Below are 25,337 nucleotides of genomic sequence, written 5' to 3'. Positions count from 1 at the left end.
GTTCCAACACTTTGTTTCAAGTTGGTTAGACCATTCCTTGTTCTGAACGTTCACCTTTTAAAGTATTTTTGTTTTATAATTTCTTTTAGAGTAAAAAAGTTATATATAAAATCAATTAAATATATTTAGGATCATATTAAATAGATTAACTATAAGTGTAACAAAAAATTAAAGAATTCATTATGTTTTTTGTTTTCGTAGTAATAGTGATAATTTGGTCAATTTTTATTAAATTACTTTGCAATTCTTCAGTTGTTTCAATATCCATTGAGTTGTCTGAGCTCCTGAGTAATGGAAAAGAACCTTTCCGTTCTGACTGAATGTTATATCTGGAACTCCGTGTACATTTGGAAATTCAAAGCATAGTCTTGGGATATCTTGTCGAGTAAATTCTTTTTGGTTAGCAACTTCATCACCATTTAGACCGCATTTGGATGCTACTTGACCAATTACTTCGCGTTTTGAAATATTGAGATTTTGTTCATAATTTGCACGAAGGAGAGCAATGTGAAATTCATGTTGTTTTTCAGGGTAATGCTTTCCAACATATTCAGAACAACAATGGGCTTCAAACGTATCAATGGCAATGTCATTCCAAAGAAGTGGCATGTTATCAGCACTTGCGGATTGTTCTACATCATTAAGCCAATAAGGATGTGGTGCACCCCAACGCTTATCCATGTAGGTTCCAAAATCCATACCACCTTGTGGAATACGATCTTCTATTAGGAACGTATGCCATGTAACTTTTGCTTGAACACCGGATTCCTTTAAAGCTTGAATTGCACGATCAAGTCGTATTCCTCCAACATAACACCAAGGGCATAAAAAATCAGAGACAACACAAACATCAACTGTTTTTAGTGACATGGAAAATTTGAACGTTAAATTCGCATTTGAACGCATAAACAGCCGGCCAAATAATATCTCAATATTTTATATTTGCATCCACTTTCAAGCGATCGAAATTACCAAGGAAGATAAGTTTATTTATACTTTTCATAAGTGCCAAAGTCAGTACGGTTATAAGATTATCAAAATGATATTATAAATGAAATAATAATTTTATGAAAATGAAATCATACAAAGTAATCGTTTTTCCAAATGAGCGAATGTTATCCCAACGAGCAATATGTTGGTGATATCATTTTCTTTGTAAAATAGAGCAATTACTTCTTTTTTGTTATATCTTGACTTTTTCCAAAATTCATTGTGTCAGCAAAGTGTTAAATTTAGTCTCTTTATCAAGTAGACACGCTCGTTTTTGAATATAAAAATTTTTAGATTCCAAAATTAGTTCCAAAATTACATAATTTAAAAATTTCTTATTATTCGAATACAATTAAGCGACCAATGCGGCGCCGCTATATTTTGCTTATGCCGTTGTTTTTCCTTTTGGATAGCAAGAAAAAAGGGAACTTCCTCGCGTTGGCTTGAGGAAACTTTCGTCCACACAATTCATTTAGTTTTTCAGTGCAATAACCGTTTACCCATCAAAGATATTGAATCAAATTTACGATGGACGATCTGTCTAAATTTTTATGTAAAATCATTTCACTTTTCGAAAACATATGTATTTGAAGGCTTACGAATCATTCACAATAAAAGGAGAGCGTACTAGTCAACTCCCACATGCATTCTCAAGTTTCTTAAATTTTTTAGATGTTAATCAACCTTTGTTCATTATGTACCATAAATCGATAACAGTCTTCAAACCACATATGATACTCATACAACGAGTTTGTAGTGGATGTTATGACATCGGCAGTGAAGAATATGATGTCTGTTATAGGTTATTTATGAAAGGGAATTATGGATGCTTTCAAGAAATTAGGAAATGTAAAACTTCCTTATTCTATAAAGGAGCATCAACATTAGCTATATCATTCCCACCTAAAGCTAAATCATTTATGTCTATTGTTCCTCACATTTGGGAAGATAAAGATCCAGAAATTATGTTTAATGATCCTTTTGATGACATTGATTATGAATTAATGTTTTCTAAAACACAAGAAGTTATTGTAGGCTCATATAGGTGCAGGAATTCACTCGTATTTTGATGTTAATTTTTAGAGATAAATTAGAAGTTTTCATAGAAAAGAAATAAACAATTAACTTTCAATGTTTTGCCCTTTTTGAATTTTATCCTTTCTTAAAAAAAAATTTATGTGTTTATTCGAACATTTTTCGTGGATAAAGAATTTAGCAGATAAAAGAAATCGTTCGGAGTTTGAGTTAATAATTTTACACCTCTCTCTCAAATGAATTTTGTTATCATAAATATAAGATGAAACACTTATATTATTGAATATAAGAATTTATCTATATTTTGGTTTAAGCGTTTATAATTTTATTCATTAAGTTAGAATTATCTTCATAAATAAACTTGGCAAATGTTAAATGGTTTCGTTATTTTTTATATAAAGCTCTAGTCGTAAATTCCATAAATCTGCATGAAAAGTAATATGAACTTAAATTAAGCAATGACTAGAAAAAGTTTTCTTCAATTTTTTCGAAAAATTAAAATAAATTAATGATAAGAGGAAATATTTGCATTTTGTTGTTGTGTCTGAATACTTTTTTCATTCAAATTTCAATAGCCGAACGAATTCCGTTTAAAAAAAATAAAAAGATAAATATTTCACCATATAAAAAGATTACTAATTATTTTTGATAAATTTAAACCACACAAAAATATGGTTATATAATAACAAAATATAATACTAAAATTATTTAAATACAATACAATAAACATGTTTTAAGAACACAAAATTTTGAAACAACAAAACTGTTAAAACGGTTCAAATGTTGTATTGCTTCTTCGTAATTGCGCAATCTCTCTTCTATCAACCACATGAAGAGAAGCATTTTGTCAAATGGATGCGTGAAAACAACAAAATGTACACCGGTGATGATTATAACTTTAGATTTAGTGTATTCCTTACAAATGTTCGTTATATCGAAGAATTCAATGCTAAAAACGATGCTACATTCAAGCTTGGCGTTAACAAGTTTGCAGCATATACACGCAAAGAGTATCAAGCACTTCTTGGTGTTAAGCCCAGAAATTATGAACAACATTCTCGTGAAGAAACCTTCTACCAACCAAAATTGAAGTCAATCCCAGCATCGGTTGACTGGCGTGAGAAGGGCATTGTTCAAGAAATCCGTGATCAAGGAATGTGCGGCAGCTGCTGGGCCTTTTCAGCCGTTGCTGCTCAAGAAAGCCAATGGGCACTTGTCAAAGGAGAAGTCCTTCATTTATCCGAACAAAATCTTGTTGATTGCATGTGGAATTGCGAAAATTGTGAAGGTGGATGGCCAGATGCAGCTACAAACCAAGTCATCAGTGACCAAGGCGGAAAGTGGATGCTTGATTCTGATTATCCATACAAGGGCAAATATAGCTCAGAATGTTATTACGATGAATCAAAAGCCGTTTCGCAAACAACACGACTTCTTTATGCCGTCATGTGCAATGAGACTGATATGGCCGTCAAGTGCGCTGAATATGGAGTTCTTTCAGCTTGTATCGAAGCAGGAGATATTGAATTTGAATATTATACTAGTGGTATCTACAAGAACGACAATTGCAGTCCATGGGGCTTAGATCATGCTATTGATATCGTTGGTTATGGAACTGAAGAAGGAACTGATTATTGGCTTGTAAGAAACTCATATGGAACAAGTTGGGGTTTGGATGGATACATCAAGATGATCCGTAATTATGATGGAAACTGTGGAATTGACATGTCCGTTTACGTACCAATCGTTCAATAAAAGCATTTGAAACAATAAATTTAAAAAAAAGATTCTACTTTAGCCTAATTTTTGTGACAAGGTAATTTCAAGAATTGGTTTGTATTTCAATATGGAAAAATTTGTATTTCAATAAATTTTTCAAAAATTCATTTGTTTTAAAAGTGTTACAAATTTTTATAAGTGGAGCAAATACTTTAGTTTTGTGTTTTTGATGTTACATATTCAGGAATTCCAGTTTTTTGGGTTGTGAAAAAATGTTTTGAGTCGACCGTTTAATAAATGTTTTGTCTGGTTTTATTAGCTCTAACAAAATCAACATTTAGACCAGATCACGCAGTTTCTTTAGGGGTTGTTGCTCCTTGGTATGGCATTCCATACTTTGAACAAGTAATATCATATTTTACTGATGTTTCAGAAGATTTTGCTAAATTACTTATCAAAGAAGTTATTGAAGCAGGCGCAATTGAAAATGAAACATACATTATGGAGAAAGCTCAATCTTTACTTTCACCAGATGAATTTGCATTATTTAAAGGCAAAATGGACATTGGATTTTATTTACCAAGAACAGAACTTTATATAGCAACAGCGAAAGACATGTGTGGAACTTCTTATCCAGATCTTTTTGGAGTTGGGAAAGAATTGTTAAATATTCCAATTGTTAATGAAAAGGTAGAATTTTATGATTTTGACCTTATACTTGGAGAACCAGAGACAGCAGTTTACGCTAACTTACACAATGAAACTGTTTCAAAACTTATTCTTGAAATGATAAATTCAGATATTTCATTTGCCTTACGACCAATAGGAAAAACCAATGAATTTGGAATTCCTCTTCGTGGTTTTGGAATTGAAATGAGGCCATTCAAGTATTCAATGGAATATGGCGTTAAAGATTCAATTGTTTTAGATGCTGTCAATAATAACAACAACACCGATTTACATGATAAAACAGTTTCTAAAGTTAAAGGCATTCCAAATTCTTATGTTAATACATCCGATATCAAAAACTTTGGAAACAGATTTTCTGGCTTTGTCCGTAAACAACTTCAAGAAGGAAATGATCTTATTGAAACACTTCGTGATGTTACTAATAACTTTCCATTATTTATGGGAGAAATTATAAATTCATCCGACGATAGAAACGGTTATACACCAGTTTCAGAGCTTATTCGGCCGGGTACAACAATTTCTGTTATTAACGGTCGCACGGTACCGTTAGGAACATTAGACATTTTTACACTATTAAATATTATCACAGAAGAGAAAAACATACGAAACATATTAGAAGGTAGTTATAAACTTTCATCAGAACAAATTGATCGACTTTTAAACATTAAATTAGGTAACAAAGGAAACTTTGTCTTACGATTAGATTCCAAATATGTACATTATTACAATGATTTAGAAACAGATCCAACATATTCAAGTTGGAGTAACTCTGTCAAAGATTTTATCTTATCAAAGAGTCAAGTTCCAGAAGTCAGAAAGAACTTACTTAATGAAATATTAATTGTTGATCCATCTACTAATCGTGGTTTATCACAAATCTTTACCTTTACCTTTTTAGTTGAAGATAAATTCCCAGTTCACTTAGGTTTCATACCACATTTCACTTTATCCAATAGGTTATCACGAAAAGTGGCATATGCATTTTATTATCTTAGCCAAAAGAGCGACCGTTTAGCCATTCAATTTTTAGTTGACACTGTTAAGTATTGTGGTATTGATGAAAGTACAGGATTATTAAACAAAGTCAATGAAAAACATTATGCAACATCATATATCAATATTATCAAAAGAATAAATGAAAAATGTTTAAGTTGGGATGAATTACATGAACTTTATGATGATGAAAGTAAAGAAACGAAATTAATTGAAGCGACACAAAATTATTTACTTAAAATTGGAATTGAAACAGAGACATGTTTAATAAATGGCCGAGAATTTTCATTATTAAATTATGGAATTCAAGGATTATTATATGAATTACAACGATTATTAACATTTCTTCAACAAATTGTCCGCCAAAATAATATACAAACATTTGAAGGAATTGATTTTTATGATATAATGTCATATCAATTTGCTATAGTACCAACATTTGATACTAAAATATTATTTGATAAACCTGTAAGTATTGATATCACACATAAAACATTATCACAACAACAAATGTTATTAGAATATTTAAGGAACATTGAATGGAATTATACTGATGAAGGACGAATTGGTTCATTTTATATATTATTTAGTGAAAACGAAACAGAAATCAATGATTTCATTAAATTTGCTAAAGAAAACCATTCAGTCCCAGCAAACTTTGTTATTAATCCCGAAATCACTGACAAAATCAAGAATTTAATCAATTATCATAATAATGAAACATTATTAATCGCAAATGGTCGAATCTTTACATCATTTAATTATGATCAACTTTTATTAATAGAAATTTGGATTAAACATTTTATATATGATCGAATCTCAAAGAATTTAAACATTATCAAATATAAACGTAACGAAGTATTAATGTATTTAAGTTTTATCATTTGTGATTGGCGTAATGATAATGTTAATCGACGATTTGTTAATTCGAAAGTCTTTACAATTGAATCGCCATTAGTATATACCAATAATAATAATAATGAAGGAATTCATTGGGATTTAATCCTTGATCCATTTACACGTGATTTCCAACGTGTTTCAGATATAATATATTATGTATCTAAGAATAATATCATTGATGTTCGATTAATAGTTATACCACAACAAACTATTCATGAACCAATATTAACATATTATCGGAATTCGATTACTGAGAATAATGTTATCTTTACAATGTTAAATGATACGACTACATATTCAGTAATGCCAGATATGCCAGACTCATGGATTTATGAATCAATGAAAGCTAGTGTTGATTTAGATAATATCTTATTAAAAGAATTAACATCTACAATTCATGAAGGTAAATATATATTAACAAATATTAAAGCGGATGGTTTATGTGAAGATAATAATGGTGATTATACAGGCGGTGCTGAATTAGCATTATATAATAATCATAATGATAAAATTAGTGATACGATTGTAATGATGTCAGGTTATTGGCAACTTTCAGCTAACCCTGGTATCTTTAAGATCGATTTAGGTGGCTCACGATCTAAAATGATATATGAAATGATCACGAAACAAATTATAGTTTCTTCATTTGCACAAAAGTCAAACAAAATATTCTTAAACATTAACGAAGGTATGGAAGGTATGAAAGTATATAACATTACATCGAAAGATACAAGTAATAGTACACATGTCGATGTCTTCTCTGTAGCAAGTGGACATTTATACGAACGATTATTAAAGATTATGATGTTAGCAATTCGTCGAAACTCGAAATATAATGTTAAGTTTTGGATCATTAAAGCGTTCTTATCACCACAATTCAAAGCGACGTTACCAATAATGGCGAAGAAGTATAACTTCTCATATCAATTAGTATCATATAAATGGCCGAATTGGTTACGTCCACAATTCGAAAAGCAACGAATCATATGGGGTAACAAAATCTTGTTCTTAGATGTGTTATTCCCATTAGACCTAGAACGTGTAATATATATTGATTCTGATCAAATAGTTCGTACTGATTTGATCGAATTAATGAGAATGGACTTTAATGGAGCTCCTTACGCATTCACACCAATGTGCGATAGTCGAAAGGAAACTGAACCTTATCGATTCTGGAAGCAAGGATATTGGCTAAATCACTTGAACGGTAAGAAGTATCATATCTCGGCATTGTTCGCTATTGATTTGGCGAGGTTTAGACAAATGGCTGCTGGCGATTGGCTAAGATATCATTACCAACAATTGTCGGCTGACCCGAACTCACTCGCAAACTTGGATCAAGACTTACCAAACTATGCACAAGACCATATCCCAATTTATACCCTGCCGCAGAATTGGTTATGGTGCGAAACTTGGTGCAGCGATGAAACTATGGACGAGGCTAAAACTATCGACTTGTGTAATAACCCATTGACCAAACGACCAAAACTTGAAATAGCACAAACAAGAGTTAAGGAATGGCCAGGTTTGGATGAGGAGGCAAGAAACATTAGCGCAGGACCTGACGAATATGAAAAATATTTCTTCCCTGATAAAGAGTGATAATAAAAAAGAATTAATTGAATGTTTTGGCGAAGATTGTGAAATGTAAAACATTTTGCGTATAAATTCCCATTTTGATCAATCAGTAAAAATTGTGTCAAAAAAAAATGTTTGATATGAATCATCTAAATATGTCTTTTTTAGTGGTTTTGTTAGGATTCAGCCTCTTTTTTGGAGATATTAATAATATTTCATAATTTCAATGATAAAATATAATTTATTTTCAGAAATTTAATTAAAAAAAATTTTACTTATTATATATTGAAAAATTCATTATTAATCATAGATCAGGTTATAAACAAAAATTACTTAATAATTTTGAGAAAAATTGATTTTGATATGTAAAAAAAAATATGTTTGCATTTATCATTTTATGAATATAATGGATTTATGATAATTTGAAAGAAATTTTACCAACATTATTTTGTTGATGGGGTATCGGTTCCAATGCCTATCGGATGTCATTTTTTTTGTACTGACAATTGTATTTTCTCACAAATATTTTGGACACTTTTATTGATGGAACTCTCGAAATCATTAGAATCCATTGTCTTTAATCTAAACGAAAAAAATTTCGAAAAGTCAGTTCAAGCAACAATTAATTTATTTGTAGGTAGGCTGCCATATACATTTAACTATATTGTTTCCAGACTGATATATTCAGCTTTTGTTTCCCAAACAAATAATGAAAATATATATATTAAATATTTATTAACTTTAAAAGAAAAAGAAGATGAAAAAAATAAAAACAAAATTGAAACTGAAGCTGATCTTGTGAACATATTTTGTAAACATTTACTGAGAATAGAAAAGCAAGAATCATATTTTCTTCTTGAAAAGATGATAGAAGAAAAAATAATTGAACCATCTTCAGTAAAGAACATGAACACATTTTATTTTTCTCAATATAAAACAAAAGAAGAAATAAATGAATTAAAGAACAAATATCCAAAACCACAATTCTTTGAAAAATTTATTTCAGCACTTGATGAATTATCAAAAGATAATTGGAAATTTCATATGCAATATGTAAAAGAATGAGTTAATCCATTAGAAATTGCGAAAGTACTTCGAAATGATGATTTAGAAAAGCTTCAAGAAATATCATCAAATAATGAATTTGACTTTAATCAAATAATTGAGCCATCACTTTATGAAAGATGTTCATTTGTTAATACTGAAAATGTTTCATTAATTGATTATTGTGCATTTTTTTGTTCGATTAAATGTTTTAAATATTTGTTATTAAATAATTTGGATATCATAAATACATCTAAATATGCAATTGCAGGTGGAAACTTAGAAATTATTCATTTATGTGAACAAAATAATTCATCATTTGAAAACGCATATGAAACAGCAATAGAATTTCATCGAAATGAAATTTTTATTTATCTTTATGAAAATAAAATTGGAAAAATTTCCAATGATATTGAAAATCAAGATAAATGTAATTTAAGTAAAGAAAATTTGGTATATCTTGGGAAAAAATGTATAAAGTTTAATAATTATGAAATCTTCATGTTTTTAGAAAAAGAAGGAATGAAAATGAATAATGAAATTATAGAAGAAATAGCATCAAAAGGAAATACATTTGTAATAGAAAGTGATATAGAAAGTCAACAAATTCCAAATACAATTTTACCATATTCAGTTAAATCAGGAAATATCGAAATAGTAAAATTACTTTTAGACAAAGGAATTGATGTTAATGCAAAAACTATTCATTTGAATAATTTGATATATTTTTTAATAATTTTGGATATGTTTTAATAATTTGAAATATGTTTTAATAATTTGAAATATGTTTTAATAATTTGAGACAGCACTTCATATAGCAGTTAGAAATAATAATATAGAAATCGTAAAATTACTTTTAGATAAAGAAGGAATTGATGTTAATGCAAAAAATATTCATTTGAATAATTTTATATATGTTTTAATAATTTGAAATATGTTTTAATAATTTGAAATATGTTTTAATAATTTGAGACAGCACTTCATATAGCAGTTAGAAATAATAATATAGAAATAGTAAAATTACTTTTAGATAAAGGAATTGATGTTAATGCAAAAAATATTCATTTTAATAATTTTATATATGTTTTAATAATTTGAAATATGTTTTAATAATTTTATATATGTTTTAATAATTTGAGACAGCACTTCATATAGCAGTTAGAAATAATAATATAGAAATAGTAAAATTACTTTTAGATAAAGGAATTGATGTTAATGCAAAAAATATTCATTTGAATAATTTATAATATGTTTTAATAATTTTATATATGTTTTAATAATTTGAAATATGTTTTAATAATTTGAAATATGTTATAATAATTTGAAACAGCACTTCATATAGCAGTTAGAAATAATAATATAGAAATAGTAAAATTACTTTTAGATAAAGGAATTGATGTTAATGCAAAAAATATTCATTTTAATAATTTTATATATGTTTTAATAATTTTGGATATGTTTTAATAATTTGAAATATGTTTTAATAATTTGAAATATGTTTTAATAATTTGGAATATGTTTTAATAATTTGAGACAGCACTTCATATAGCAGTTGGAAATAATAATATAGAAATAGTAAAATTACTTTTAGATAAAGGAATTGATGTTAATGCAAAAAATATTCATTTTAATAATTTGATATATGTTTTAATAATTTGGAATATGTTTAAATAATTTGAGACAGCACTTCATATAGCAGTTAAAAATAATAATATAGAAATAGCGAAATTACTTACAGATAAAAAAAACCTGTAGACCAACAACAAAATTTTATATAAATCATAAAATTTTATATATTTTGTTAGTAAATTGAAATTTGAACATATATTCAGTTCCAAAAATATGAATTAATTCAAATCTTTAAAAAAAATAGAGAAAAAAGATTTTTTCATATTAACATGATGCTGTGACAAATTAAATAAATCATTGAATTAATACTGCAGCTATAGAATTTTTGAATTGGCAATAAAACTTTTTGATATATCTGGCCAATTTTTTTTTTACAAAGTCATGACTTATCATATATTAGTTAGTCTTATACTTTTAGTGTCAATTAGTAGTGCCACAAGTGTTGATAATTTGTTGTTGCAAAATAAAGATAAATTGGAAACCATCGAAACTGATATGATCAATTTTACATATCACCATGATAAAATAGGGAAATTCGGGAAAAAAAAGGTTTTTCATTGAATCACTAGCTAATTATCCACTATCAGAGATTTGAGGTTTTGTTGAAAAGTATTACCAAATTTCTCATCGATGGAATCAGTAGTAGAATTCGACAAAAAACCCATAAATTCAAGCATCTCAAGAACAATTTTATTAGGTTTTATCTTAATATTGATTATTATGGATTTGGTTATTGTTCTAATTTGGAAACGATAATTATTGGAGATAAATTGAAAACACTTGGAAATTGATCAAATAATAAATGTTTAAATTTGAAAAATTTCACAATTCCAAAATCAACTATTTCAATTGGAAGAACAGTGTTTCAGTTATGTACAAGTTTAGAAACAGTGGAAATTTATGGATATTAATGATTATACATTTTTTAATTGTAGAGCATTAACAAATATAACAGTTCCCAGATCTGTTTTTTCTATTGGTAATTATGCATTCCCAGAATGTACAAGTTTAGAAACAATTACTATTGAAGGTATTTTGGAATAATTGGAAATAATGCATTTCTACGATGTTATAATTTAACATGTATAATTATTATTGTGAGAACTCACCAACTTTAGTAACGAATGCATTTTCTAACATTAATACACAAACAATTATGGTTACATCGTCATATTTAGAATACTCATTTGGTACACTTAATGTGAGTAATACAACAATTGATGAATGCTTTCCACCAACACTCACGTTTACAAAATCAAATACATTCACACAATTGGATACATTTATAAAATCAAATGCATTTGAAGAAACATTTATTTATGATTCAACTTTTTCATATTCTATGATTTTAACATATACTTTTTCAAATATAGAATTATTCTCATTTTTACGAACATATTTAATGGATACGTATATGCTTTCAATTATTGATTCGATAAACGCATATATTTATACGGAATTTGTTCATTTTGAATATACAGTTGTTATTTATTTGACATATTTTAATTTTTATTCAGATTTCTATACAATTTTCCAACATGGTGTAAAAATAGAAATAAATAACACGATTATTTATATTGTTATTGACGTTGTAATTGTAGTAATCATTATTATTACATTGCTTATAGTTTTATTAGTTAGACTTCATCGTCGTAATAATAAAATTAGTAGTGAAGAAGCTATTTAAGAAAAAGCTAATGATATCAAAGCAGGTGGTAATTTCTCAATCGGATTTACCCAAACTAATATTGAAGAAGATCCTTTTGCAAAGGACTTTAAAGAAGATAATCTGATTAATAATATTTAAAATATTTCTGCATATAAATTCATAAACTTAGACATGGTAAATTGAATAACAACAACACAAAAATATGTCAACATGAATTGTAGTTACAGCAATACAACTCGTTCATTCTTTAAATGGCAATCACTAATAACAGTTGAGACTTGAGACATAATTGAAACAATTATTCGTGTTTTTTGCTTAAACCTTATATCATTTTTACCACAGTTTATTAAGCTTAATAATTGTTAAAAGCCAATTATACTGTAAGAACTCATTTTTTTTTAATAAAAATTCACATATCCAAATCAAATAATAATTATTGTTTATAATTACATTTACTGAATTATGAATCACATCTTGAAATTGATTTATCAACTTCAATACCTTCTTGTTCAAGAAGAATATCAACAATTTCTTTATACGATTTTTTTGTTGCGTGCATTAAAGCTGTAGAAAATCATTAGAAAAAACGCCAAATTTATTTTTGAAATCCAATATAAAGAAATTAATCATTAAATATATTAAATTTATATCATTTGCATGCATATCAATTTCTTTATGAGACAAAAGTAATTTAACATTATCCACAATATTATTTTGACATGCACAAATAAGCGCTGTTTGATAATATCAAAATAAATTCCAAATATGAAAAATAAACCCAAAATAAAAGAATTTAATATTAAATTTAACATAAAAACATTTTTTGCATTTATATCAATTCCTTTTTGTTCGAGAAGTAATTTAATTATATCATTTCGTCCAATTTTACATGCTTGCATCAAAGCTGTATAAAACAAATTAAATAAACACTAAATATAAAAAATTAAAACAAGAAAATTTAAAAACAAATATTAAAAACATTAATAAAACATTTTTTGCATTGATATTAATTCCTTTTTGTGAAAGAATATATTTAATAAGTTCAATATTACCAGAATTTACAGAATCAATTAAAATATCCTTTGGAATTTGTCCAATTTCTATAAAATGTTTAACAAGATAAATGTTTCCATTTCTTGCAGATTCATTAATTAATGAATTATTGATTTTCATTCCGATTTCTTCTAAAAATGAAAGTATTTCAAAGTTATTACATTGAATACATTTTATTCCTAATTCATTTAATTCATTATTATTAATATTTATAATTTTGTTATCATAAAGATAATAAAATATATTATTATGATGAAATTCTATTGCTGCTTCATAACTTTTAGAAAATGATGAAGAATTTTGTTCACATAAATGTATAATTTCGAGATTTCCACCTGCAACTGCAAACCTTCCAGTGTTTAATGAATTAGATCCATTTAATAATAAAAATTTAAAACATTTAACTGATCCAAAAAATGCTGAATAATCTATAAGTGAAACACCGACATTATTAACAAAAGAACACATTTCATATAATGATGGCTCAATTTTTTGATTAAAATTAAAATTATTTTGTGATGTAATATCTTGTAACATTTCTAGATCATCATTACGAAGTGCAATTGTTATTTTCGTTGGATTTACTCCTTCTTGAATACATTTTATATGATTTTTCCAATTGTCTTTAGAAAGATCTTGAATATTTGGTACAAATTGTCCTTTACGTCTAAGAATAGCAACACATGAATCTTTTGTGTTGTTTATTTCTTCTTCTGACATGTGATGTAAAAAATAAACTTCTGATTTTTTAATTAATTTTGGTTCAATTAATTTTTCTTCAATCATTTTTTCTAGAAGATAATATGATTCTTGTGTTGTTAAATTCATTATAAAATAAACAAAAGAATCAAAATATTTTGGAAAATCATGGTTAAAATTTTTTAATTTCATCTCAATTTCTTTCAAAAAAAGAAAATACATTTTTGCATCCTTCCTTTGAGATAAAAAGGACGAGTAAATTAGTCTGTTAATTATTGTTTGAAAAGAATATGGAAAAGAATCATCATACAAATCAATAACAGATTGTATTGTCTCTTTAAAATTAGTCTCATTTAAACCAAAAATAATACGTTCTAGTGATTGAAGTAAATGTTTTTTGGCTGGAAAATCAAAGCCTTTGCTCTTGTTTTCCATTTTTTTTATTCCAAACAAAAAATTAAAAAATTTATTTCACATTGAATTGAAAATAATCGTTCATTTTATTACAAAACAGTTTTATTAAGACAAAAATTCTTCATCATTTCTCAAAGCACTAAAATCATTATTTAGTATGAAAAGAATACTAAATTTTACAGCATATCAATATATATTTTATAATCAAAATAATCAACAAATTTGAAATTCAATTAAAAACTTTGAAAAAAAAATTATCTTTGCGCATTTCTTTAAATTTATTTTATGTTGATCCGTGCGCTTAATTTTTTGCCTTTAACTACTTATGCTGCAACAGTTTTTTCCATGATGTAATCATCCATCACAAAACCATTTCCAATGTCAGCCACTTGTGTGCGGATTGTTTGGAATCCTTTTTTCTTGTAAACAGCAATAGTTGGTTCGTTATTCTTGTTGACAGTGAGCCATATAGATTTAAGACCTTCTTTTTTACAAAGGTCATCCAAAAATTGAAGAGTATTGCTTGCATATCCATGGCCTCTATAAGGTTTCAAAATATAAATTTTACTTAAAAATAACTTACCGTCTTCAGATTTGATACCAGTGTAACCAATTTTAGTTCCATCTAGTTCTAGGAAGAAGTATCTATAACCTTGGTTATTTAATTGGTCAGTAAGTGCAGGAACAGATTGAAACTTTTCGACCATATAATCGATTTGTTCACTTGATAGTATGCAAGGAAAATACTCATGCCATACTGTGTCAGCTAACTTTGCGAGTTCATTGATTTCTTCAGTAGTTTTAACTTGCTTGATAATCATTGGTCCGAAGTAAACGTTCTCCCCGACTTTTTAAACATTGAATTTTGTAACGTACAAATGGATGATGAAATTCTTTCTTCATTGAAATCAAGAAGACATGAAGAAGAACAATGCTTAGAACTCCTTAGTAAAAACAGAGTAATCCTTCAATCTAAATGTACGAATGAAATTGATAATTATATGAACAATTTTTTAGGAAGTTATTTATATAAACGAATATGCAAACCATCTAAACCAGAAATTGAATTAAAAGCAGAACTTAAGAAATCTTATTCCAATAAAAAAGATTTTATTCAAAATCGAATTTCAAGAAATGAAGAATATATTATTCAACGAAAATATGATTTTGCTATTTCACAAAAGCGTGTTCAACAACTTATTCAAAAACTTAAAGAAGAATATGAATTCAATGTTCAACATCACCTTAAACTTTGTGATTAAAAGAAAAATAACATTGAAAATCAATCAAATACATTAACACAAGAATATGTTAAAGAAACAATTGAACAAATCACTACAACATCTCTTCAACTCATTGGTATCTCAGATATTTTATCATTCATCCCACGGTTTTATACATCTATTGTTACATTTTTCACACAGAAAAGCATTTCATTTGACTTTGAGCATATTTCTATACCGGAATTTTCTGTTCGTAGTTATTCTAAGGCACTTCGCACTTCCACATATAAACTAATCACAACGCTTTTACATTGTTGTGATCCAAATTCTGTAATGCCAGAACTCGCACGTCGTCGCTGTCGTTCTGTTTGTATTCTTTTTAAACCTCTTCTTTTCACTGATGAAGATTTAGCGCATATTTCCGAGTGCGTTGGTTTTAAACCCATTTTTGCAAATCAATTTGAAAATCGCATTGATGAGCTATTTAATGAACTTATTGCATGTGAAGAAGATTGTTTTGTTTTTGGTTTTCCACATACTATTGAAGAATATAATTCTCTTTCAGAAAAGTTTCGTCCTGTTCCAACAAATGGGAATAAACTCACGAATCTTTTGCCTCTTCCGAATCCTTCAGTTATGAATCCATTTGATATGATTATTGAACTCGATATTTCGAATGAAATAATTTTACGCGATGTGTTATCACAAGTATATAACACAGAAACTAATGAACAATATGATATTCGAAACATTAATTTGAACACAGAATCAGAAATTGTAAAACTTGAAAATGTTCCAGATCCAAAATTTGATATAATTCAATTTCCATTACGTACATCCACAATGAAAACAAATTTCCAAATTATTCAACAAAAATTTTCAAACATTTATCATAAGATCGAATTAAACACAAGAGAAATAAACGGCGATTTAATAAATAAAATAAAAGAACTTGTTTCAAATATTCAAACGCCAACTGAACCTTCATATCCAACAGATGTAATGTTTCAAACACTTTTGGAGCCAATTCAATCATTGTCAGATGAAATCAAAACATTTTTTGTTGAACATTGGAACACAATTCATCAAACATATGAAAGCACTGTTTCAAATATATTTACAGTAATTAACTCAACACATTTAAAACTGATTAAACATCTTCAAAATGCGCGAAATGAAATGCGCGAATTCCTTTTACGTCCAAGTTCATCGCAAAGCCTTGTTTTTGATTTTCAGCAATGGCATTGTAGTCAAGTTGAAAGAGGAATGAGAAAAGTTCAAAAAGTTAAAGACGAATGTTTTATTCGTTTAAATGCACTTCATGACTCACTAATTCAAATCGAAAACGAACGTAAATCAGAAGAAGAAATTAAGCAAAAGGAACTATTTGACATACCATTGCGAACAGCACTTTTTGAAATTATAAACAACTGTTTCACATATTTAACACAAGCTGAAATTGATCGATGGACATCAACGAATTCATTAATTTCAGATTTAAATCAAATACTTACAAACACTGATTTAGTTACACCAATTCCACGAAAGAAATTAAATCTTTATGTTGATCCTTCACATTTAAGTCAACGAAAAGGTTTCAAAAAAGTTCGAATCAGCGGATCGAACAAACCTAAAACAGAAGACAAAACGCAAACATTTGAATCACCACTTTATGAGCAAATAGAAGGAATTAAAAAATATATTTCTGATGCATCACTTACATATGTTCATACGACGACACCAATTTCAACGCGCACACGAAACAGACTTATAAGAGAAAAGAATCCATTTATATTATCAAAAATAAATGGAACAGACGAAATTATTAGTGCGCTATCAGATGATGATTCATATTTAATAACAGTTCTGGAACAAATATCAGAAATGTTAAGTTATGAGCTTCAAGTCATCCAAAAATCATTTGAATCATTTTCAACAGATTCCACAGAATGGATTCAAAGTAATTACGAAACGCGAAAAAGTGTTGTTGAAACAGCGGTTGGTTACATGATGAGAAAAAGTCGGGGAAGAATCACAATTAAATCATTTAATAATATTAGATAAAGATAAATGTACGATAGATTTCACACAATTAATTGTTGAAGATGAAGAAAGTCCGAAAATTCCGCAACGTTTTCCATCAGAGATGATTCAAGTTGCAGAAACAGGAAACCCAGAAGAAGTACTTCAACAAATATTGACATTTGAAACAAAATATAAAAATACGTCACGATGATAAACTCCATTTAATGTTTGAATAAAATAATGTAATTTAACAATTTTATTTGGAAATATTTTTATTTTTTAAATGTCAAAAAAAATGATTCTGTTTTAACGGTCACCACAAATTCATGGAAAATGAAGATTCAACTCTCCAAAAATTATATGCAAAATATGGACCAGGAATGATATATGGAAGAGACACAATTCAATCTTTTATTGATGATTTTAATATTCTTGACAGAGAAAAATTACTCTCTGAATTTCCAATGGTTGACCGAGTAGTTGAAGAAGATCGAAATGAAGACATTGAAGAAATGAAAGAACTCGATAAAATCCGAGAGCAACTTAAGGAATATTATCATTTTTCATTAATCCAAAAAGAAGTTGTTTTTCCTAAAATAGAAGATATTGTGACACCTCAATTAAAAGCACCATTTTATATCATGCGTGATGTTTTTGTTCCTTTAATTGAAACGACACTTAAGCAAACGCCACAATTAATTGTAAATATAATTCCAAAGTTAAGTTCTTTTTTACATGAAAATGACCATTCTACTAATTGGGATGTACCAGAAATATCAGATAAAATCACTAAGTGGTTATTCCAGACATCAATTTTTTTAAAAGATTCAGCAGCGTCAATTGATTCAATTTTTTCGTTTTGGTTTGATTTTATTGAACATCGCTCTAAAGCAGAAGACATTCTAATTATGTCGACAGTTCTTCCACATATTCAAGTTTCAGCAGCAATTCTTTCTCGTGTTTCAGAGTTATATACCAAAGTTAACAATAACATTCCAGAGCTTTCATATAAAACATTTATAAATTTAAACGAATTTACACAAATTTATTGTAAATTACTCAAAAGTGGAGAAGCAACACCGCATAGCATTGATGAATATCCAACGCGTAAATGTGCGTCGCACAGAGGTTTTCTATACGTATCAGATCCAACGTTTGGCATTGCTAAAGTCGGCACAGGTTTATGCGGAACAATTCCAGGCTCATTAATTATGCAAAATGACCAATTTCGGTCGAATCCGATTTTCATGTCAATATGTAACGAACTAATATTTATTCGATTTTCGAATATGTCATCGAATACAATTAAAATCATTGATATTAATACATTAGAAATCATTAACGAAGTACAAATATCAGAACCATTACCAGAAGGACCTTTCACATCATATAAAAATGAACTTTATATAATTTCAGGTAATACATTATATACATATATTATTGATTCGACAAATAATGGAAAACTAAAGTCAAAAATTAATGTAACAATTGAATCAAAGGAAACAGTTTCATCGATATTCGAAAACAAATTTATTGATTTATATTCAGACGAAATTATGCTTCACATATCAGTTCCAAACTCAAACAAGACGACATTAATATATTCGATATCGAAAGAAACAGGCGAAACAGAGTACACAGCATATTCGACATTTTTCTCGCCATTTATTTCATTTGATTTAGAAAGTGAAACATTAATATCACCGAATGAAAACGGAACATTTAAAATATATAAATATTCGAAATTTTATGATTTTTATTTGATATATAAACAATTAATGAAAGATATTTCGAATGTTAATTTTGAAAAATTATTATATTTAATTACATTTAAAATGACATTAAATATTTATTCACAAAATATATTAAATTTAAATCTCGAATATAATTTAAATAACTTAGAGCCATTATTAACATTAATTAAATCAATTTTTTCAGAAGAGAATACACAAAAAGAAATCGAAAATTCGAAAAAATTTTTTTTGTCCATCAATTTTAATGTTATATATTTATTATCAAACACGCGAAGTTAAAACATCGAATTTAGATTTTGATACAATTATTAATATAATAAAATCAAAAGATTTAAATCAAACACTTAAAATTAATTTAATAATTTCAATTATAAATCAGCCAAATAATTTATACTTTGATACAATCGAAAAATGCGAACTTCTTTTAACAGAATTAACAACAGAAGAAATATATCAAATCTTTTCGAAAGGATTTTGTAATTATTATATATTTATCACAGTTTTAATGACTCCGAAATTTATTTATATTATTGAAGAATCAGTCAAAGATTCATTAGTAAATTATCCATTTTTATCAACATTACTTATAACAATTAATCGCGGAATATTTCAAGAATATATTTATTCTCCATCAATAATATTACAATTACTTCCAATATTACAAAAATGTTCTAAATATGTTTTGTCTACATTAATTCCATATATTATTTATCCACTTGAAATATATTTAACATCAACAATTATCGATAATTCGATAAGTCAATATATAATTCCATTTGTAAAAGAGTTTTTGAAATATACTACAATTAAAGATTTAGAAATATTTGCGAATAAACATAAAAAAGGACGAAATCCATCAAATTCGACAATAGTAACAATCGAAGAAACGCCGCATCCATATGAAAATGGAAAAGAAATTGTTAAACATTATAATTTTCCAGAAGCGCGTTACATTACAATTGATTTTGATTCACAAACAGAAACAGAGCGAAATGCAGATTACTTGCAAATATTTACAGATGCCAAAATGGAAAATCCACTTACAGATAAAATGAGTGGTAAATTTGAGAATTGGACATCGCATATTAAAACTACGTCCACACATTTGACATTTAAATTTGTAAGTGATGAATCTATTAATGGCTATGGTTACAAAGCAATTATCACAGCATTTATTACACAGTCAGCGCCATTTTTATCGCCGAATCCTTTTTATGATTTTGGATATTTTTTCTTTGATATTCTTTATAAATTAACGAGTAAAATTAATGAAATGGGAAATATTTATAAATTTAATATTCCTAAGAATATAATAAATGAAAAATTACTTACTAAAGAAGAAAAAGAAAATTTATTAGAACAATTATTAACAATTTATACTAATGAAGAAGATAAAGAAATATTACAAAAATTATTTGACTCAAATTCAGTATTTCCAATTACATTTTTAATTATTAAATATTTATATGAAAATGATTTAATTAAAGAATTAAGTTTAAATAAATTATTAATGATTTCAAATCGACCAGAAAATATAATTTCATATTCAAACATCGAAAAAATTGATTTTTTCAAACAAATTTCTGGATTTCTTTTATTACATCCATTAACACATATTACAGAAGAAAAATGTTCATATTTAATCGACACACTTAAAGATACTAAAGAAGGTAAAGAACTTGGACAACAATTAATAGAATCATTTAAAGATATTGATGTTATTGATAACACTTTAAATGAATTAATAAATATTTCAACGAAATTAATATTAGCGCTTAAATTAGATATAACTATTGATGAAAAAGTTAAAAATATCATTAAAAAATTATTATGAAAAATTTTCGAATATATTAATAAAAATTGAAGATAAACATATCGAATCATTAATTAATAAATCGAAGTTAGTTTTTCAATGTATAATTAAGAATAACGACACATTAATATATAAATTTATTTCATATCTTATTGAAATTAATGATAAACGAGAAATAAATTCACCAAAGTTTCAAATTCCTTATTTAATATTTTTATCTGAAATTCCGAAATATTTAAACCAAACAGAAGAAGTTAAACCAATTTTAACACATTTAATTATATCATTACTAAAATTTAATTGTCCAAATATTATATTAAATATATTAGAAATTATTCATAAGTTTAAACTTAAAGCTAAAGTTAATGAATTACCAAATTTTGAAGAATTATTAACAATTATTGGTAAAAATTATTTTGAAGAAATTAAATATGAAAATGAAGAACAGTTTTCAATTGGTAAAAATTATTCAATATTAAGAACATATGTATTACGCGAATTAATTGACTCAAATTCTTTATATGAATTAACGAAATATTTACAAGTGCCGGAGCCGAAAGCATTTAGTTGTTTGTTAATATTATCGCAACGATTTTTACCAATTCATTTATATCAAAAAGTTCGCTTAATACAAAACAATGAAACATATCGAATCTTTGGGATGGATTATTTCAATTTTCATTTAATTGATAAAGAAGGTATTAAATTAGATTTCCCAATCCTTAATAATATTAACATGAATTATTATAATTTGAAATTTATACCAATTTATCCGAAATTTATACCGAAACAAAACAATGAATTAATTGAAGCAGTTAAACATTTGTTAAATAGTTCATATTCACGACAAGCTAAATTAGCATTAGCAGAATTAAGTTATAATAATTATAATAATAATTTGATTAATGAAATTGAAGTAAATAATTTAATCCATAAATTTGAACCATTTAATGAAGAAAATGAAAAGAATTTATATAAATATTTAATCGAAGAAAATTCAGAAAAACAAATTTTTATCATTAAAAATAATCAAAATCAAAAATATTTAACATTTAAACCAGAGCCAAATTCATTATTTGGTTATTGTCAAACAAATAGTTGTTATACATATACATTTTTAATTGATTCTGATTTACGATTACATGTCTGTAATACAACAATTCAAATCACTAAAGAAGAAATTACATTTGGATTTATTGATACATATGATGAAATGTTTATACAAATTGGCGACGAAATTTATTTTCCGAAAGTTTCATTATCAATTTATGGCGAAATTTCACCAATTTTTATCAGTAAAGAAACGCCGAAAATAGTCAAAAGTAAAAATATTCCAATTTTCTTAATTAAGCCACAAAATAACATTAAACAATTTACGCATATTTATTCAAATAAAAGAATTACATCATTAAATCATAATCAACGAATTTTATTAAGTTCGAATTCATTTCAATTATTACCAAAGATTCAAACGAAAAATAAATTTTTATATTTCGAAATATCAGTTGAATCCGAAAGTTTTGATATTTCATTGATAAATGGCATTGATAAATCATTTGAACTTTATAAATATCATATAAATATTAATAATGAATTAGTTACGATTGGATTTTATGTTTCATTTGAAGATAAATTTGCATTAATCATTAAAAATAATTCAATTGTTAACGAATCAATAAAAAGAATTGAAATATATGAAAGTGTTACAGTTATTATCACATTAGATAATTTGAATTCGATAAAAATTAACAACGGTAATTTACCATTTATATATCAAAACATTGAAAATATTTCAATTTCGAATGATTTAATTGTTCAAACTCAAGAGCCTTTAATTGTATCAGATAAATCAATGAATTTAATCACATTAGAAAACATTGATGCGGAACTTGATGAATTTTATAATTTCGATAATAAAAACTTATATCAAACAGATGTTGAACGACCAATTATACTTTCATGTGAAGAAAAACATAAAATTGGATTATTAACCAAACGGAATAACATATATTATCATTCGAATACGAATTTCGAACGTAACATTGAACGTAATTCATATTTATCGCCATTAGATAACTTAGAAAATTATGAAAAGTTTTCGCATGGAATTGAACGTATCAAGCGAACGATTCCAGAATTTCTAAATCCCGATTTATATAATGAAAACATTCAACATTCAATGTTTAGTGAAGAAAAACGAAACTTTTATCTTAATATGATAAATGAAAAAGCGAATTCATTAATATTAATTAATGACATTATTAACAATTCCAATAAATATTCAAATGAAAATCTTATAGAAATAATACCGAAAATAATATCCAATTTTGGTAATAAACAATCAATTCAAGGTAAATATTCGGAAGAAAGTAAAATTATATTTAAATATATTATAAATTCGAATTTATTTAATTCATTTTTAGAATTAACATTAAATACATTAACTAATCCAAAAATTAAAGAAGAAAAATCAATTATTGTGTCATCACAAAACATTATTGATGTAGAACGTCCATATTCGGATTTAATTTATATTCGAATTAATAATATTAAATTCTCACAAACGAATATCGAATTTTTAGATTCGCAAAGTAATTGTAAATATGATTCGATTGTTAAAAATAGTCAAATCACATTAATTGGCGATTTATTTAAGATAAAAGGAATTACATCGAGCGACTTCATAATATTAACAATTTCACCAATTAATTTGTATGAAAATTATTTATTTGAGTTTTCATTACAATTTATAAATTATTTAATTAAAGTTTCAGAACGAAATGAAAACATTTTGATTCAATTACATGAAAAAATATTAATTCCATTGTTTAAATACATATTAAATGATGGGAAAATTATATTTCCTGAAACTTATACAATTTGGTATTATTTAATCTTAATAAAACGTAAAATTCCGAAACATATTATTAATGAATATATAAAAAATTATATCATTTGAATCAATCAGTAAAATTACGCATTTTACATTAGGAATCACGTTAACATTATTTTCTATTTATTGCATCACGAATCAAAGCGACGATTTGGAAATTGTTCGTCAAAACTTTGTTAATACATTAGAACTTCTTATCAATAACTTTGAAGGTAATTACATCTCTAAACTTGCGATGAATATTTGTATCCAATTAGTATTACCACGCGAAAATAAATTCGAAATTTTAGGTAATGTCTCCAAGCTCAAGTTGCCAATCATCACCACAGTCACGCTTGACTGTTTCTCTGTTCCGACATTAGTTACCGAAATTTCACCGAAAGAACAAACGAAAGATTTCAATATTTCGTATGATAACGTTGATAGTTGTGCAATTTATTCGACGAATTTCGTCAATAATTCCATATATGTCAACAACATTGAAGTTAAAGAGCGATTTTCGATTGTCAAATCTAACAAATTTTTACTTTCGTTTAATCAAAATGCGAAAGAGAAATATCCGATTCGAATTATCCCAATTTCACAATTTGGACATTTTACGCCAATTACAATTACAAAGATCATTAAAATATATCAAGAATTAGTCAGTCAGCTTACGAATAAGGTCGAGTCGCACATTTACCTCATTGCCGGGCTCCTTCATTCCAATCACATTCCGACGTCATTAGCGTTAAATAGTTCGATGTTACAAAAAATATTTCCGACAATTTCACCGGAATCAATTTGTTATTTGATCCAAATATATTTATACTCCATAGAGAATGGCTTTGATTCATATTGTTCTATCCATAATTTTGAGTTAGAAGGGTTGCGCGAGTTTGTCTTCGACTTAAATTGGAAATTTGCAAACTCGAGCGAAAGTGTATCGTTCATCAGTAAATTTAAACGTCTTCCATCGAAAATATTCAATTCAATTGAATTCAAAGACTTCTTTCAAAGGTTTAACGATTTTTCACTTTTTATCTCAGAAGAACATTTACAAAATTTCCCATTAAAAATTAAATTCGGGAATAGTAAAAGTACAATTTATAGTCATATAAGTAACTTAACGAATTCATTATTTATTAAAATTAATGCAAAAAGTAACTTTTTGTTCCCAAATCCAAACGCAAATTCTTTAACAGATTTCGAAGCGTTTTCAGGTTTCGGATTTTTG

At 26.7% G+C, this 25,337-nt stretch overlaps 5 protein-coding genes across 5 annotated transcripts; 3 read left to right on the top strand and 2 right to left on the bottom strand.

Moving 5' to 3' along the window:
* Positions 1-228: 228 nt before the first annotated feature.
* On the bottom strand, positions 229-870 carry GO595_004294 (DsbA family oxidoreductase; the record flags this gene model as incomplete). Its single annotated transcript, XM_067917409.1, has 1 exon — positions 229-870. One exon carries the CDS (start codon positions 868-870, stop codon positions 229-231), a length of 642 nt encoding a protein of 213 aa, XP_067775418.1.
* A 1,935-nt stretch (positions 871-2,805) lies between these two features.
* Positions 2,806-3,780, top strand: GO595_004293 (Clan CA, family C1, cathepsin L-like cysteine peptidase; the record flags this gene model as incomplete). The annotated part of the gene is made up of 1 exon (XM_067917408.1): positions 2,806-3,780. The coding sequence occupies one exon, from the start codon at positions 2,806-2,808 to the stop codon at positions 3,778-3,780; it is 975 nt and encodes a 324-aa protein (XP_067775417.1).
* A 261-nt stretch (positions 3,781-4,041) lies between these two features.
* Positions 4,042-7,929, top strand: GO595_004292 (UDP-glucose:glycoprotein glucosyltransferase; the record flags this gene model as incomplete). Its single annotated transcript, XM_067917407.1, has 1 exon — positions 4,042-7,929. One exon carries the CDS (start codon positions 4,042-4,044, stop codon positions 7,927-7,929), a length of 3,888 nt encoding a protein of 1,295 aa, XP_067775416.1.
* Positions 7,930-14,736: 6,807 nt separating this feature from the next.
* GO595_004291 (GNAT family N-acetyltransferase) lies at positions 14,737-15,234 on the bottom strand (the record flags this gene model as incomplete). Its single annotated transcript, XM_067917406.1, has 1 exon — positions 14,737-15,234. One exon carries the CDS (start codon positions 15,232-15,234, stop codon positions 14,737-14,739), a length of 498 nt encoding a protein of 165 aa, XP_067775415.1.
* Positions 15,235-15,969: 735 nt separating this feature from the next.
* On the top strand, positions 15,970-17,700 carry GO595_004290 (sperm flagellar protein 2; the record flags this gene model as incomplete). The annotated part of the gene is made up of 1 exon (XM_067917405.1): positions 15,970-17,700. One exon carries the CDS (start codon positions 15,970-15,972, stop codon positions 17,698-17,700), a length of 1,731 nt encoding a protein of 576 aa, XP_067775414.1.
* Between the last annotated feature and the right edge of the window lie 7,637 nt (positions 17,701-25,337).

The sequence above is a fragment of the Histomonas meleagridis genome (assembly GCF_020186115.1).
Source record: "Histomonas meleagridis strain 2922-C6/04-10x chromosome Unknown contig_26, whole genome shotgun sequence".
NCBI lineage: Eukaryota > Parabasalia > Tritrichomonadida > Dientamoebidae > Histomonas > Histomonas meleagridis.
The sequence above is the reverse complement of the archived record's forward strand: the minus strand, read 5'-3'. Positions and strand labels throughout refer to the sequence as shown.